We start from the raw sequence: 18563 nt of genomic DNA on the forward strand, positions 1-18563 counted from the left end.
GATAGGATTACATTTATGAAAATGAGTAGAAAAATAGATATAATTATATAAAAAATCACTAAAATAATGTTCTACATGATAAAAAAAATAAATTAAAATATTAAAAAGAAGTAAAAATAATAAAAAAAATGTTTCTTAGAAACGATTTTTTATATCACTAAACGAAATTGCACAAAGTAAATAATACATAAGTAAGGATATGATTAGAAATAAAACATCTTGAGAGATTTGATAAAACTTTTCAAATATAGAACTAGTCAAACTATTGAAATCTAAGAAAAATTGTTTGAGCGAAACAAAAAATTATGAAACAAAAATTAAAATAAAAAAGTAAAAAAGATAAGTTTGTTTTATACAATTTAGTAAATGAAAGGTTTACACCATTAAACTCTTGAACTTCAAAGAGTAAAAGATTCTCATGTAAAAGAAATAAATAATAAAGAAAATTACTAAAGAAGAATGAAAATAATCTAATGTGAGACTTAAAATTGATGATACCTCATCATGTAATCAAGATTATGATAAGAGAGAAAATACTTTGAAAATATGAATGAATTTTATAAATATAGAACAATTCAAATAATTAAATGTGAATATTATGATAAGAGGACCCATAACTAAGTAATGAGATTCTCCATCAAAGCAAACACTAATTTGAGAAATATCTACAGAAATGATTTTGTTTACTATATATCCTTATTCAAAAGCTACACTAATATAGTAAAAACTTTTTATGATGATCAAAATAGACTTTTTAGACGCTTATACAGAAAACATAAAAACTCTGAATATTTTATAACAAATAAAAAAACTTATTCTAACAACATAGCAGTTCAATGCATCTACATCTAAGTGAAATTTTGTAACCTAACTTGAAAATTAATTTTCTCCATTTTATCGTCATTAAAATAATATATTGCAGGATGTCAAATTAAAGGCCTGGATCGTATATTTCCAATGCTACTGGAATGTCCAAAATCATCAATCCACAATTCTAGATATCGACAAAATAATATAGATAGATAGATAATTAGGCTTAAAATTAGACATCAGTTATAACTAAAGTCCAAATAAACTTGATGTAGACCTTAGTTTGTTATAATATTAATATATACATACATACATACATATATATATATATATATATATATATATATATATATATATATATATATATATTAAAAAATTATATTAAAATACAAGTAATTAATATTATTAACGTAACTTTAAATTAATGATGATATATCTATTTTGTATAATAAATATTATATCTAGTTATCAATAATAAATTACATTTAATTATAACAATATATTTATAATGTTATACCATATTTATCCATATATTTATAATACTATTTATAAATTTAATATACATTGAATATTTTTAAATACTATTTCTCTAATTAATACTAGATTTATAATTTTATTAAAAATAATAAAGTTTTTTTTAATAATAATAGTTAATCACACATTTTTTTCAATTAATAATAATTAAATTATTATTTTTAACATACCATAATAATAACAGTATTAAATTCGATATTAATAATCCATATTGAAAATAATTTATATTCACCCTAAATATTATTGTTCATTATTTTGTTATAGTTATGCTACGATCATGTTGAAATAATTATTATTATTATTATTGGTCATAAATATATATGCTGTAACATTTATAATAATACTAAAAAGTTGAAATTAAATATTAATCAAAACCTTTAGTATCTTAAATATTTGAATTAATTTTAAATTAACATGACTTCTAGATAATTGTAAATTATTAATATTATTTATACATGTTTTTCTAATTATAAAAAAATATATTAGATATAAGTTTGAATATTATATTGTATGAATTGATTAGATAAAAAAAAAAAAGCGACAGAATAACAATTTTTACATACAACATGCAGTACAAAAGTAAAATAATGATAAAAAAATAAACTTTTATATTTGTCAAGAAAAGAATAGAATAAAAAGTAAAAAAAAAAAACTAATTAAATACAAAAAAATAATGTGTGTCTAATATATTTAAAAAAAAAAAAATGGGCTTAAGAGGATAAGAGCAATGGGACAGGGTTTGGAAATGAAAATTGACTCATGAAAAAAAACATGAGATAAGCTTGAACCTCGACATAATTTCTACAAATAAATAATAAAAAAATAGGTTTATTTATGCATTGAATTTCATATAATATTGTAATAATATAAAAGGACAGACTTTAGTATTAATGATGAAGTGAATATTTTAATTTTGTGGAGAAAGGGGAGAGAGAGAAAAGAGGGAGACACGTGGCCCTAGTTTCCATGTAGGCTGAGAGAACTGTTATATATGCGTCTCCTTCTGCCACCCACCATTGTTAACGTTAACCTTAACCTCTTCATCTTCTTCTTCGCTTCTTTCTTCATTCATTCTGCAACTTCTCACAAAACAAACACACTGTTGCATGATCCTCTCACAATGGCTTCTGCTTGCGTCAACAACATCGCAATCTCGCCGGAAACAACCTTCCTCGACCTCCCTCCCTGGCTCTCACCTCGCGGATCCGAACCCGAACCGGACTTCGAGTTCCCCCTCGATTCCCCCGCCACCATGCTCCCCGCCGACCAGCTCTTCTCCGACGGCAAACTTGTCCCTCTCCACCTCAAAACCCCAACCATCACAACAACCACCACAACCACCACCTTCCAAACCCTAACCCTAACCAACGCCGCAACGGCAACAATCTCCCCTCAAACTCCCAAATCCCCTTCAGCCACTGCTGCCACTACGGCTACCGACCCATATGTCTTCTCCCCCAAAGCTCCACGCTGTTCCTCCCGCTGGAAAGACCTCCTCGGCCTAAAAAAACTCTACCACACCACCACCCCTACCAAACCCTCCCCTTCCACCACCTCCAAATCCCTAAAAAACCTCCTACACCGCAAAACGGTGTCGTCTTCTACCAGCTCCGAAAACGCCCCACTTCTCACTAACTCCTGTGACGCCGAATCCCTATCGATCTCCTCTCGTCTATCTCTCTCATCCTCCTCGTCCAGCCACGACCACGACGACCTCCCTCGCCTCTCGCTCGATTCTGAAAAATCAAACCCTAACACCAATATGACCTCAAACGTAAACCCTAACCTCAGCCAGATCTCGATCCACCGAAACCCTAACCCTAGAATCCGATTAGTCAAACCTCGCGCTGGGTCCTTTGACTCGAACAAAACCGTTTTGGATCAGCCTTCCCGCCCTGGGAGGAGTCCGATCCGAAGAGAATCGGAAACGGTTGGGTGCAGGGGCGTTTCTGTGGACAGCCCTAGAATGAACTCTTCGGGCAAAATCGTGTTCCAGAGCTTGGAACGAAGCTCGAGTTCTCCCAGCACGTTCAACGGTGGGCCCCGCTTCAAGCACCGTGGCATGGAACGTTCTTATTCCGCTAACGTCAGAGTCACGCCCGTTCTCAACGTCCCCGTTTGCTCCCTCCGCGGCGCGTCCAAATCCGGTTCTGTTTTTGGGTTCGGGCAACTGTTTTCTTCGCCGCAGAAGAAAGAAACGACGGGGAGTAACAGGGGGCATCACCAAAGTGGTAGGACTAATCGGAATTGACGTAAATACCCTTCTTTAGAGGAAGAAAAAGGGTAACATTATTGACTAGGTTGTTTTTTGGTCTTTTTTTCATCTTTTTGCCACTTGATCAATCCATCTCTCTCTGTTTTGTTTTTATCTAATCCCTAAATGGAAATATTGCAGGAAGAGGACGGTGTTGATTTGGGGGTTTGGTTGGTTGGTTCATTTAATTTGATTTTGTTAAAGTTTTAGGATGATTAATGTAAATACGCGAGGTGGGGTTCGATGGATTTTTAGATGCCCTTTGTTGTTTTCTCAGCAAGATGATAATTGATAAAAGATCCCGTTACTGTGTTTGAAACAGTGAGCTCTTTGGTTTTTTACGGCGCTGTTATTTTTTTTAAATTGATAGTGGGAAAGTAAAAAGTGATTTTTTTTATTAGTATTAATTAAAATGTTTCGAGATCTGTGGGGGTAACATGTTGAGTTTATCTCGTGTCTGTTTGTGGTTTTTGTTTTGTGGTTTTTTTTTCTATGTTGTGAAGGGTTTTGGGAAATGATGCCAAAAATTCAAACAGAGGCGCCAGCTCTGCTGAATTATTATTTGCACGTCAGTCTGATCCCAAACCTATTACAATGAAGTTTTAATTAAATCTAAGTGATCAATTATGGTCTATTTTTAAATCTATGATGTGTGGTGTACGGATATATTGTGTTTTATTTTCTTGGGTGGAATTAGTTTGGGGGTGGTCCACACCTGAAGCTGAGTGTGTGACCTTTATGGAAGATTCAATAGGGTGGGGGCAGTGTTGTTCTCACTCTCTTTTTTTAATTCTTTTAATCAAGATGTGTGTACTTTGATCTTGGAGATGAAATGAGTTTCCCAGAAGGGATTATGATGGTTGAACGAATAATCTAACATGATTTCACTATAAATTTGCCCTTTGTGTGTGTCCGAGATATTGATGGAGGGGTGGAACAGAACACCCTCAAATTGGGTGATCTATGTTTGTTGTCCGTCAGGGTTTTATGGTTTGTTGGATGAAGTTTTTTGGTCACTTGATGATTGATCTCCATTGGATGAAAAGATCTGAGTCATGGATGTGATGGGGTCCGTTGGTAATTAGATATGGTAGGACCATTTCCTGTTTGCTAGAAGCAATTTGATATTTGGTATAAGCAAAGTGCATAATTGAGGGAAGGGATATGTTGAAAAGTTGAATGGCTTTGGACCCCTTCGCCTTTTCCATCCATCCTTTATGGTGATAGTAAATGGTTCTAGTTCCGTGGTACTATCACGGGTCTTAGTCACATTCAAATTATATTCTTGGGGATTAAACTCCTAATTAGATTGGACCCTCTGTCGGTTTAGTTGCCTCGGTTCATGATCCATTTATTCACATTTCCGAATCCCAAACTTCATCCATATTTATATATATTATATATCTGTATCTTTACACACGCATCTTGTACTCCACTAGTACCAAGCTGCGATCAAACAAACAACACTTCAGCAACGGCAACGAAAAAGGCACCAACCAAGGAGATATAAAATAATGGTTCTTCCATTTTTGTTTAGTTTTTTTAGTAGTTAGGAATAGTCTATAATCACGTGGCCAACATGTTGTCATACTCTCAGGCTATATTAGCCACCATAAAAGCCAAAACCCATGTGAAGAGAGCGTGGTCATTTTTAATTCTCTAAATAAATAAGTAAAATCAATCTTGTATCGTCTGCATCACTGTCTTTTATTTGTTAAACTCGATATACAACTTCTTTTGTCCTTTTAACGAAATAATACCGAGACCTCTTACGTTCAACTAGGAATGAGTAAAGCGATGAAGGAAACAAAAGATGGGTGAGAGTTAGATGTTTTCCTTTCAAAATTGAAAGAAAAAGAATTGATGATGTCATAATTCGTAATTGGGTAAACGATAGACTTGAGTTGGTTTTTTCACAAAAATTCAGTTGTGGTTGTTGTGGAAGTGGTGTTCCATCTTTTACATGAGCGCATGGTCTGGGGTTTGGAGTTCTGCATACTGTGAACTATTTATTCGACACTTTCCCATTCAAGCCGTTGCAGATCATGCTATATCTATTCCACCCCTTATAACACAGTGCTCCGAGAATATTCTTCGTCCATATCCATATAAATAATTAATTCTCATAAACAAATAAATGAAACAAAAATGAAGTATGATAATATATGTATACTGCTATTTTTAATATTCTCAGTGGTTATAACTTATAAGGTCTGATACTAAATATTGCTTTTGATGTTCATGAAAATAAATATCTTTATTTATCGATAATTATTAAAAAAATTAAAATCTAATTTTGAAGGTAATGATAAAAATGGTATATGAGAAAGTTGAGACATAAAAGTAATGTGACAAGTAGAGGGTGCATGGCATGAAATACTGGACACTGGAGCAATTTATTGCACCCGATAGTGTGTAGAAATGAAGAAAAGCGTGAAAACCTGAAAACCCTACCTAGGCAGTATTGCAGGCATGATGAGCCGTCTTGCTCACCTTTTCTTTTTCTTTTTATATATTTATAGGCTTTTTCGTCCATACTCGGATTTTGATGCATCTGATATGATATGATATGGGTGAGCTGTGTTGACCAGTCCTAAGGGAGTAGTCCCCATTATAATACCACATTTGTTCCCATTAGAGTTTGGGCTTTGTGACAACGTGAAAATGGATGCACCTACCAACACTTCTTTTTATAGTCATGCTGCCGGTGTCTGTTTACTGTGTCCCAATGCAGCATCGCAAGGCTACTTGTGTCTTTTCTCATGTGGAGGAGGAAAGTGCATGTGGTTGTAATTTTTTTAGTAGTATTCCCTAAAGCCAAATAACCCCTAGATTCTTGCCATATTTTGCTAGTTTATTCGTATTCTTAATTAATTTCATCACGAAAGCCAGCAAGCCAGCCAGCGAGGTCAGGATTGTGTGACGTGACTTATAATAGTTTGGTTGTTTTGTTAGTGAGCTCAACTTTGTCATTACTTTCGCTCTTTTGCTTTATATGGAGATGAGGATGGATAGGTGCAATGATTTCTATCTTGCGAGCTAAATCAGCTGAAAAGCAACCTCTGGTTAATTAATGAAAGCCCTCCCATTAAATAAATTAATTAAATACTACTAGACCTAGTAGTATTATTTAATAGGAGGGAGGGAGGGAGGGAGTGTATTTAAAGCATGATCTCCTTGCTCTGATTTTCTGTGTCTCATAAAGAAAACAATATGTTTGTTGAATAATAAGGGAGCCTGCAAAAGGCTGATGGGAGAGTTTTGGGGCATCAAAGAGAGAACGTGCTTATGTACAGTTGGGTCTCTGCACAGATTCCCCCTCATCCAATCCCTTTTACCCTATCATATGCTTCACTGCCAACCCCAACCCCCTCCCCCGTCCCTCCCCTCTCTCTTGCATAGGGAGTGGGTCACTGGGTCAGTGCACAAAAGGGATGAGAAAAGGAGGGTGCTGTTGCTAAAATGCTAACGGCTAAAAAGGGTGAGAATCTAAAGATGAGGAGGGCAGACAGACACAAATAACAAATAATTTCTGTATAGTGAAAGATAAAACAGTTAAAAAAGAGGGAAGATATGATTAAATTAATCACTCCATTCATCACTTCATTTCAATTATTAGTCCTTCTACTTTTTGACATGAAAGAAATTTGAAGGAAGAGATGACTGACTTGGGAACATATCTCTGTCCTCATCTTCATCAACATTGCAGGTCCCCCTTGTAAGATTGAAGAGCAGGTGAGAGGATGGATGTTTTAGAAATAGAATAATGCTACCACCACCTGTGAAGTCCGTACTACAGTGTGGGGGCATGTGAACTACTGGAGTTACATCACAGTATCTTCATGAGCTGGACTGTCAAGGATAATTTGTTGTTGTTATGTTAGCGCATGTCATAAAAACTGCAATGGGCTTGGGTCCCTTTGGAATTTAGTACTGCATGCATTGGACAACTTTTTACGGTTTTACTGTACCTCAATCAGAAGAACCTTTGGTTGGAGCTGAGATGTTATGTTATTTCCTTTCTTTCCTTTTCTTCTTCACTCAGTGGTGCAGCAAAACGACAACAGCAAACAAAGGCATGATTCTGGCCACTTACTTCGGGAAATAAGATCTGGTAATGCTAGGCAAATTTTGCATGTGTCACCATATCGTTCCAATCTTCAGTATTTATATATAAACAATGCACGTCATGAATATATTACGACTATATATCACTTTCTAGGCATCTAGATGGTCTAGAAGGTACCAATAGTTCAATGGAATTGGGTTGCATTTGCAGACTCTGTCTCACACGTTCAATGAATCAAACGGCCCGATTTATTACCAACAAACAACGTATGCTAATTTAGATGAGGAACCTGTTAAGTAGCCCCACCATGCTATGGCTTCCTGCTTTCCTCATTTTCCCCCCATTTCCTTAAAGCAGGGAATGGGATAGGTATAGAGAAGCATAAAATTGAAATAGAATGACTACTTGTAAATACTATCGAAGGTAATAGAATTTTCCAATTCTTATATTTGTTAATATAAAATTTATCATTTAAGACAGGTTTTCAGTTTAAAATAAGAATTCCTTAATGAATGAAATGAATTTTTACTTGAGACTTTGAACACGAAGTGTCAAAAGTAACCCAAATACAGCTTGTTACTGGATTCCTATTCTAAAATCCTTACTCCTTAACTGGCACTAAGCTGGTATGTGCTTGACAATAAGAATTCAATTGAAGGATACATTACATATTAAGTACATGAGGGAAGAATGGAAGCTGCTTATTCTGTCGACATTTCACCTATAACTTCATTGGTTGTTTTTCTCTGCAAAATTGCACACAAAATAAGTTGGTATAAGAAAAGGGATTCAAAGAAGGTTGAAGTATGCATATTATTAATTAAGTCAAGGCTACCTAATGGAGTACAAATCATTCATCCTCATTTTAGTCTTCGAAGTTCTTTGACAAAACTATTTATCCAAGAACTAGTCACTGTAAATAAAAAAAAAAATCACTATCTTGTCTGCTTGTTGCGAAAAATCTTATGCAAAATGCAAGCTCGACCTTCCTGTCAACTAAAAAGGCACAGCGTTCACTTTGGCAAGTTATCAATTCAGATTGTCACATGCTAGGACTTCTGGTCATTTGTCTAGTAGTCAATCCTAATCAGCTCAAGCTACAGTAGATATCATCACTAATAGGGTTGTCAAAATCTTCAGTGGCCCTAGAAGCAGATTTAAGCATACAGTGGATACTGACCACTTTCCTTATCAGGCCAGAACAGCCGTGATCCTTGTGGTCTACCCGATAAGATAACTATCACAATGACTCCATGATTGATCTGGAAAATGCCAGCTAGAGTGATTGATTCCAGTTCTCTCATGGCAAGTGTATGTTGATTCAACAGTTCCTCTTAAAGCCTAAAGGATAAAACTCGATTGTAAAGTAAAGAAAAAGTTGTCAGGGAGCTTTCTCCAACTAAGAGGAAACCAGGTCAGAGCTATGAGCTAGGCTAAGAAGAGGAATCCTTAAGTCGTACACAGTGATGTAAACTGATGTAGTTCAGCTTATAACTTGTTTGCATGAAAGTGGTGAAAGACACGAACTATTAACTTCAAATATATATAGCACAAAGTATTAGTTTTCGATGGTGTTTACGTGGAAGAGAGCTTTTACTAATTCATTTAATAGAGGAAAAATTTGCAGCCAAGGTTTAAATATAGCCGAGAAGATTACACTTTGACAGTTGACAAGCTGAACCTGGACTCTCGGACAACTTAACACAAGCACAGAAGCACAAGCTATTTGAGATGATAAAAGCAAATATAACAATTATATTAATCACAATAATAAGGAAATTTAAATAAAGCAAAACAAAATTCCTACCGTACAATAGCACATATTTGAAATCATTTGACCAGAGTCACTTGCCCCTACTAAGGAAGAAAATTATAATCTCACATGCTTCAATTTTTTATTTTGTCATGATGAAATATGTAACAATGACTGGTAAATTCATCTAGAACCTTTCGGGTATAGTTTGTTGACAAAAATGGTCAAAAAGTTTGAGTGCAAATTTTATCTAAACTTTGCACAGAGAGATAAAACTGTAAACTGACTAAAGGGAGAGCATACACAGGGGCGGAGACCAGCAAAAGCAAAAAAAATCCAATACTCAGTTAGTAATTATTAGAAAACAACCATGAAATAAAGTCTCTGGAGACATGTCTATACCATGAGCAGTACCAAAAGATATCATGCGATCTATATTATCAATCCGCCCTTGTATGGACTTTAGAAGTGAATTCAGGGATGAAACTCTTTTCCTAACACTAGAAATCTTGGCAGCATGCTGCATTATGAATGGCAAAGGTGCATCTTCAAGCAACTGATCAAGTTCTGCCAAAGAAAAAGATGAATTTCAGGTCAGCAAACTGGACACCTAGAGTAATAAGAAATTAAGACATCTTAAAGTAATAGGAGAATCTTTAGTAGAGGCATTGAGATTAAGCATGACTGAAGGACTGAACAGAAATCACAGCATGTTAGCAAAGGAAAAACTAGTATACCATAGCCAAAAGTTTGACATGCTAATGAAGACAACATGGAGGGAGACTACAAGAGCACTAAAATTTTGCCATAATGCAGACAAGTATATAGGTTAGTTATCTTAGGAGGAGTGTAATTTATTTTACATTTTAAAGTCAGTGGAATATCTAATTGGCTTTATACACATAACTTTCACGCTCTGTTTTCAACACTTGACAGTAAAACACTCTTTTATGGAGGTTAAGCAAAGCATCTTTCAAAAAATATGCTACACTATACCATAGATGTTTTCACTGACATGGAATGAAGTCTTCTCTAGAGTTTTAAAATAAATGTTCAAACCAAGGCATTAATTCAAATAGATATTAACTTTTCTGAGTAAAATGTTCCCCACCGGCAGGCTATGAAATCAACCCTCTACAGAATTTTGCCCATATGGACCACATAGTTCATTGGCATAACTGTTTCCAACATAAGAATTTTATAAGAGGGTTAAACCAAAGGTATCAAACCCGATTAACAACAGAATTGTCAGTTGCAAACAGTAATTTAAGAAAGAAAAAACCGGAAACAATTAGCCCATCAGGAGCATATAACTTTCCGGCTTAACTTGCTTATTTCAGTATATGCGTCATGCTAAATTAATAACAGAATCGTAATGCAAACATTATTCGAGAGTGTCCAATAATTGTATCTAGCAGCGCCATCAGATAAATTCTTCTTCCAATAGCAACTAAAGCAAGCAAATGCATAAAATTAGACTATAACTACTGTGCAACTTTAGATACTATGTGACGAACAAAAACTAAGTCGAACCACAGAAATCAAAATCCCGTGCACCTCCAGTACACTAGACAATGCATCTTCATGAATTGCACATTTTTCCATCTTCCAGTATACTTAAATAACAAGCAATACTTTCTTCTCTTCAAGGCTTTTCCAAGTTTCCAAAATATAAAGGTTAGAGAGATTGGGGCTAAAAGTTATGATCAAGTATTAAAGGTGCCTACTTTTCTCGCTCAAGACTCAGTTTAAGTTGTTTCCAACGTTTCCAAAGCATTTGGAGAGACAAACCTAAGAACCACAAGAAAAATTGTGTGATTAACTGTTCTCTCTCTTGACCGTATAGCAAAGTAGTAGTCAGTAGTTCACTACAGTGGCCATGGAGCAGCCTTGGTCACTACAGAATTAAAATAGTGGAGCAGTTCACCGTAGTGGCTGTAAGAGCTGAAACTGATGACAGAATTGCATTATTTCACTGTGCGTCAGGGATGGTATTCAGAAACCTTGTTCAAAGCTTCATTCATGCAGCATGAATTGCTTTCTTGCCTGTTTTGACACAAACCAACAAGTGCTTGCCGGATTTAGTGGGGTCATTCATGGTTTGGTTTTTAGACAAAAAATTATTTGAACCAAACATAAAAGTATATAGGGTTCAATATGGTTCGATTTGAAGGCAGTTTTGAATCCATACTAAAACAAACCGATCTCTTGCTGTTCAAATAGGTACAAATTGACTTTTGAAATATCTTCAATATAACAACTAACAAATTAGTGTGGAATCTGATAACTAATTGAATCATGATTAACCCTTGAACATTTTATTTACATAACCATAAGTAATAGAGAAGTAGAAGGCAACATATGATAATAATTGCTTCACAAACCTATTCTTAAAAGTGGACTTTAAGCTTAATTCAACTTCTCAAAATTGTTTGAAAGGTGAGATTTGCACCTCACTTGTATATTATAATTTGACCATATTTCCGGACAATGTAAGATCCCCAACACCCATTATAAAAATAAAGAAGTATGTAATGAACCATTCACAATCAATTAGTCATATATAGTCAATGTTATTCTCCAACCCACATAGAATCACATATTATCATTCATAATTTCAAAATACCATTACATAATGCTACAAATAATATAAGCACATTATTGGAGTGGTTTGGTTTGGTTTAGTTTTAACAGCAAGTGAAAAAACCAATCTAAACCACAATAAAAGTTGTTCTTTTTACGGTTTTGGTTTGATCAAGTTCTAACTTTTTTTTGGTTCAGTTTTGATGTTTAAAATCTGTTTGGCTCCAATTTTTACATCCCTAATTTCAGGCCAAGCATTTTTCAGCACAGCCTAGGCTTACCCACTTTTCTGTTTTGTACATACTCTGTTTCATCAATTGCGTGCACTTCCTTTATTGCTTTCATTTCTCACAAAAGTCTTAAGGTTCTTGCCCTTCCCAGCTTCTGTTCTGTCACTCAACCCTGTTTATTTTTTCTCTCGTGTCCTCCTCCTAAGTACTCCTTAGTCTAATGATCACCCCTTCTGTTCTATCTGTGTTTTGTGCCTAATTATTCTGTTTTTTAAAACTTCAATTTCACCCTGAGGCAATCATAGTATCATCTGCTTAGAAAATCACACTTAATTTCTTGATTTTTGTTCTGATTGACTAATGTGCTTAGCTTAAGAATGTGATTTTCGATTATTAAATATAAATATCTTTTAATTTTTAATCTTTTGGTTTTTAGTATTAATATATGTGTGGTATAAATTATTTACCTTGTATTGATATTGGGATCCTGCAATCCACTATTTCATTTTAGTGTTTGTGAGGATGGTTGCTATGTGCTGCTATTTGATATCGATAACAATGATAAAAACCTCACCTGTGTTTGTTGTACATCCACAAAAGTGTATATTCCGGTATTAGTTCCATCCATACAATAATGAGCTTCTTTGGGACACAACACAATAGTGTTATAGTTTAGTACTAGAGTTACTACTTCACAATTTCATATAGTAAGTAGAACACAAGGAATTTCTTCGCATGATCAATTCACATTATCAGCTCACTCACAATATACATGCAATTTGACATGGAGCTCAAATCCCCAAGTAAGCTGACTTAACGTTTGCATTAAATTAGCTTATTTTATGGTCTGCCTGAACCCTAAAGAACCTGTTACCAAACATGCTCTAGGCCTATGTCCACAACCCCAAACAAAGTTTGTTAAATTTCCAAAAGCCATAACAGAACTCACTCTCAAACTAATATCGTTAACCGTCAAAAGACAGTAAAAAAAAATAATAATCAGAAAAGCAATAGCAATATCATAAAAGTATTATGAATTGAAAAGATAAAGAAAACTACAATTACACAGAAGAGCCTTATATGATAATTTTGTTTGGGTGAACCAGGGTATCCTCGTGCAGGGGGCTAAGGACTAATCTCTGGAAAAACTGAGATCACTTTAAGAGGTTGACCATTTTGTATAACAAATATATTTCAAATGTGCATACCATACCTTACGTCTTTAAGGGACAAGGCTATTTGCCAACAACGTAAGATTCTGTTGGTACACAAGAGCCTCATATTCAACTAACTAACCAACCATAGAACTAAATCCAATTTTCAACCAATTCAACACATAACTATAGCAATAATAACATAAAGGGAAAAAATAACATAAAAACTACTTGCAATGCACTGCTTGTAAATTGAATCGCTGACAAAGACAAATAGCAACGGAAAACCTGGCACAATGTTGTAAAAAAAAGAAGAAACAAAGATAAACCTCGCGTGAGACGATCGAGGACGGAAGAGAGGTGGTCCTGGCTTCGGAGAGTTTGGTTAGCTCTGCAATCGAAATCGGTAATCACCGAAGAGAGCATGGAAGACAAGCCTCTCGCCAACACTTCGGAGCTCTGACAGAGGGGATCGTCGCCGTCGGGAGCGTGGGAAGTGGAAGGCTCCGCCTCGACGACGACGCTGTCGTTTTCCTGGGTTTCCATAATGGTTCGATTGAGTTGGGTTCACGGAGGTAAGTGATGGTGTGACGGAGAGGGAGGAGTGAGAAAAACCTGTATCTGATTATTCTCCTTTTTCATGTCTTGGGGTGTGCATTAATTAAAGAGAAAATAAAGAAGGTTTTGGAGTAAACCAAAATAAATTTATATATTTATTATCTATAATATATATTTATCAACAAAAATTATTGATTTATTAATAGTTTTATTTTATTTTTGTTTTTTTATTCACTGATTTTTTTATTACTATAAAATTTTTATTATCTTATCTTTATATATTTTTATGGCTTAATATCCCATTTTGTCCCCAATTTCGCTCGAAAATGTTAAATTAGTCCATCCTTTAAAAAATGCGTCAATTACGTCCTCACTTGCATCAATGAAATCTCTCCCGTTAAATCCGTACAAACTACGTTACTTAATAAGAGAGAAAAATAATTAACGCCTACGGATTTAACGGAAGGATTTCATTGATGCAAATTTTATTAAGTGAGGACGTAATTGACGCATTTTTTAAAGGATGGACTAATTTGACATTTTCGAACGAAACTTGGGACAAAATAGGGTATTAAGCCTATTTTTATAAATTCAAGTTTATTATCTATAACAAAAAAACTATAATAAAATTATAATAATTATTTACTTTAGATCTCATTTTTTAATAATTGTGACAAAAATCAATTTTTATTATTATAATAAAAGAAATATACAGTTGCCGTGGTAAGTCGTATTACATAAATTTGGAACCATAGTCCATCTGTACCCACTCAACTAACTCCAATCAACACACTATTCTTCCTTGTTTCTCTTTCTATTTTTGCAAAGCCAGTGTTACGCATTATTTTTTCACCATTTAATAGTCTATCTCGATTTTGTATCTCTAGTATTTTATTCTTGATAATTTTGTAGAGAATATATATTTACATTCTCTGTTATGGAAAGCGAGATTTGGGTAAACATATAAGAAGGTTATTTCAAATAAGATTTGATTCATCTGTATATTTCTTTTTTATTTTTATTTTTTAAAATGAATTCATGTGGTTTTTTGTATGATACATGTGTAGAGATACTTCTTTACCATCTAAATGAATTTGTAAAGAAAGATGTATCTTTTATTTGGGGGTGAAAAACAACTTTTAAGACATTGAAAACTATATTTGGGGTGAAAAACTTTATCTTTTATTAAGATTTTGAAAACTAAGTTAACTTATACACCTAACTAAGTTAACTATTTTAGTTTCTTCCAAAGATTTGAACTACAGTGTGATGCATCCTGTAGCATACTTTAGCAAAAATCATACACCTATTTTAGTTTTGTCTGATTTTTCCAAAGATTTAAACTAGCAAACCTACCTTGAACTATCTACTTATAATAATGAATTAGTTATAACAATGAATTATATGTTCTCATTAGCTTTTACTAGTACAAAAATCGTTTACAACATCGAATATTTTGGACTTTTAACGGTAAATTCACAAACAACGTCATATTATAAGACATTAAATTGACGTTGAATTTAAAAAATTTAACCTTAAACTAACGTCGAATTTTGTCAATATATAATTAACTTAACGTCGAATTTTTTCAAATATATTGTCGAATTTTGTTAATATATACCTTTTTTTATTTTTATAATTAATTGTGATTCTTTTTTACAACTCTACGAGACCTGAAAAGTAGAAAAACAAGCTTGTGATATTTTATAAAACAATAACTACGAGCGTAGTATCAACAATAATCAACAACAAACAAATTCAACCAAACAACAACAACAAACAAATTCAACCAAACAAGTTCAACAAATAAGTTCTTCAAATCAAAAACTAATCTTCAAAAGGTAGGTTCGTTAGAATAAAGTGTCGTCATCAGTGATCATAAAGAAAGCAGAATACATCTATAAAAGACAAAGCGCGAAATAATCGGTCAAAACAAACAAAAATCATACATAAAATACATTTGTATTAAATGAAAAAAAATTTATATGTGATGGTAGTCAAATTTTGTTTTCAATCTATATTTTTTATTGAATTTACAATCATTGGGACATTTTACGTTTTATATACTGAAATAAAATTCTAAACGTTCAATAATTATATTTGATCATTTTTAACGTTATTCATTTGTTAGGTGGAATATCTGGAACAGTTTGCTTTGATGATATAATGAAATTATGTTTGCTTTGATATAATTATATGAAAATGATGAAATATTTACATCGATATATTACTTTTGAAGGATTCTATTTTTTTTTAACAAAGGAAGACTTTGCATTATTAAAAGATTCATTAGAAAACTTCTTATTCTAAAAGAAAGTTATGCCACGTATGAAAATTATGATGCATATAGTAGCTAGTACCCTTGGGAGACTAAAGAGCATTACTTATGGAAAGATTTCCATTCAATAGGAATCCTAAACAACTTTGAACTATCACACATCAGCTTTTGAAACCCAAAAGAAAATTCAAAGAACAAAAAATACCAAGATAAATTACACGTGGTCGTCTTACAGTGATGTTAAAGTCAAAATAATAAAATTTAAAGAATATTGATAAACTCCATAAATATTACGAAAAATGTTAATTAAGCCAATACTTTTAAGTGATTATTTATTTAAAAATTTTAATTATTGTAAAAAATATTATTTTTAATTAGTATTGGTAGAGTGTAGAAACATTGAGAGAGGTATATGTAAAAAATTTCTTTTTAATTACTCCATCCCTTAAATTCACCATATATGTGATGTGATGACTTTTCATCTTCCTTGAATATTTAGAAACCTATCAAACAAGCATGCCAAAACATCATATGAAAAGAAAAAAATGGAATAGTCTGAACAAAACCTCTAATTTATTAGAAAAACATAGGAATTAGTGATCACATTCTTTGTTGATAACATGCCATGCACGTCACAGGGAAAAATAAAAACAAAAAAGAAACAAAACAAAGGTTCAAGAAAGACTACAAAACCACACACGCATAAAGTTTTAAGGTTGTTGTGTCGTTGATGGCGTTCAGAGTTTATCCATCCCCGGTGAATTCTGCAGAAGAAGCTTCTTCTGGTCTGTGACTTTTCTGCATCTGAGATTGATTATTATCGGCGTTTGAATCTTTTGGTGCAGCATTGTTTGCAACATTGCGTGCACTTTCAAACATATCAACTGGTTGAGAATGAGATATCATTCCCCCTTCAAGGGGAGTGCCATTGACATACGCCACTCTTACTGCTTCATCTTCTGAAAGTCTTGCCTGTGCTGTTCCATACTTTATGTCATCTTTGCTCTTCGCCATGATTGCTTTACTCAACTCTGCTGTTATTCAGTTGAAGATTTGCATGATGAGAGATGATGGGTGGCTTTATTGCCCTAATTGCTGTGATACGTGGCTTGCTCTTTGCATGGTTATGCGACAAGTGTGTGTGACAAAGGTTGAGGATGTAGTGAATGGTGACATGTGGTGGATGAAGGACAGAACTAGAATGTAACTGAGTTTTTTCTCGAACTAGAGGTTAACCTTGTTTAGGAAAACTTTAGCTGAGGTAAAATTATTATGACAAACAACTATTTAATATTAATTTACTTTATTATTTATATTTATTTTACTATTTTAAAAGTTGATTTTTAACTTACTTTTTTATTTATTAGTTTTAACTTTAAGCTAATTTGTCTTTGAAATGAAAATTTATTTTTATAATTTTTTATTCTTAATTTTATCATTTTTTAAGTTTTAATTGCTTGATTATTTAATAAAATTACATTTAAAAATATATTTACAAATACAAATTAAATTAAATTTAAAGTTATATTCTAAAATAATATTATTTAAAAACTAATATATATTTATTAATAATAAAAATTTAAACACTCACATAAAAATTTGTCTTTATCTAATAAATTATTATTTTAGTCTTAAATAACAGTATTAATTTAAAATCTTCAACTTTAATTTCGAATTAATTATGTTTAAAGTTAAAATTATATTACTAATTAATTTAATTTATGATGTGTATCTCTAAAAATTATTTTAAATTTAAATTGATTTTTAAAATTAATAAATAATGACTTTTTTACGGGCTCTGCATTCAGTGGTCATTAAAAATCTTTTTTAACATGTTTTTAATATATTTATTATTAAAAAATAATTTATATTTAAAGTATTAATTATTTTTATACTATTTGTTTCATTCTTAACTTTATCTTTTTATACTTTTTAATGACTTAATCATTTAATAAATTACTAAATAATAATTTATATTTAAAGTACTAATCCTCTTATACTATTATTTTATCCTTTTATATTTATAATTACCTGCTCATTTAATAAAATCAAATTTAAAAGAATATATTTAACTTTTTTCCTTTTGAAATAATATATATTTAGTAATATTACAAATTATTATTTAATATCTAATAAATTATTATTACAAATGTTTATTTAATATATAATAAATTATTATTACAAATGTTTATTTAATATATAATAAATTATTATTCTAGTTATTAAATAACACTATTAGTTTCTTAAATTTAAAATCTGTATATCAATCTCTAAATTATCAATTATGTTTAAAATTAAAATTCTTTTATTAATCAATTTGATCGATAATAGACATTCCTA

General features: G+C 32.5%; 3 protein-coding genes and 1 non-coding gene across 5 annotated transcripts; 2 read left to right on the top strand and 2 right to left on the bottom strand.

Annotated features, from left to right (window-relative positions):
- The first annotated feature begins 2197 nt into the window (after positions 1 to 2197).
- Positions 2198 to 4463, top strand: LOC124833044 (uncharacterized). The gene is made up of 2 exons (XM_088110369.1): positions 2198 to 3644; positions 3740 to 4463. The coding sequence occupies exon 1, from the start codon at positions 2336 to 2338 to the stop codon at positions 3593 to 3595; it is 1260 nt and encodes a 419-aa protein (XP_087966495.1). The 5' UTR covers positions 2198 to 2335; the 3' UTR covers positions 3596 to 3644; positions 3740 to 4463.
- LOC124833049 (small nucleolar RNA Z122) lies at positions 4105 to 4183 on the top strand. The gene has a single exon (XR_007028395.1). It is a non-coding gene; the product is annotated as a small nucleolar RNA Z122 (small nucleolar RNA).
- A 3709-nt stretch (positions 4464 to 8172) lies between the features above and the next one.
- On the bottom strand, positions 8173 to 14035 carry LOC124833045 (SNARE-associated protein-like protein). 2 transcript variants are annotated; one of them, XM_088110924.1, is made up of 4 exons: positions 13717 to 14035; positions 9823 to 9987; positions 8503 to 8580; positions 8173 to 8413 (listed from the first exon to the last, which is right to left on the bottom strand). In XM_088110924.1, exons 1-3 carry the CDS (start codon positions 13931 to 13933, stop codon positions 8528 to 8530), a joined length of 435 nt encoding a protein of 144 aa, XP_087967050.1. In that variant the 5' UTR covers positions 13934 to 14035; the 3' UTR covers positions 8173 to 8413; positions 8503 to 8527. The 2 variants fall into 2 exon arrangements, with proteins under 2 accessions (XP_087967050.1, XP_047163372.1); XM_047307416.2 differs by lacking the exon at positions 8503 to 8580 and having other exon boundaries at positions 13717 to 13969.
- Positions 14036 to 16779: 2744 nt separating this feature from the next.
- Positions 16780 to 17260, bottom strand: SMP1 (seed maturation protein). Its single transcript, XM_047307413.2, has one exon. The coding sequence runs from the start codon at positions 17235 to 17237 to the stop codon at positions 16968 to 16970; it is 270 nt and encodes an 89-aa protein (XP_047163369.1). The 5' UTR covers positions 17238 to 17260; the 3' UTR covers positions 16780 to 16967.
- Between the last annotated feature and the right edge of the window lie 1303 nt (positions 17261 to 18563).

The sequence above is a fragment of the Vigna umbellata genome, chromosome 3 (genome assembly GCF_029865625.1).
Source record: "Vigna umbellata cultivar VRB3 chromosome 3, Vumbellata_1.0, whole genome shotgun sequence".
Taxonomy (NCBI): Eukaryota; Viridiplantae; Streptophyta; class Magnoliopsida; order Fabales; family Fabaceae; genus Vigna; species Vigna umbellata.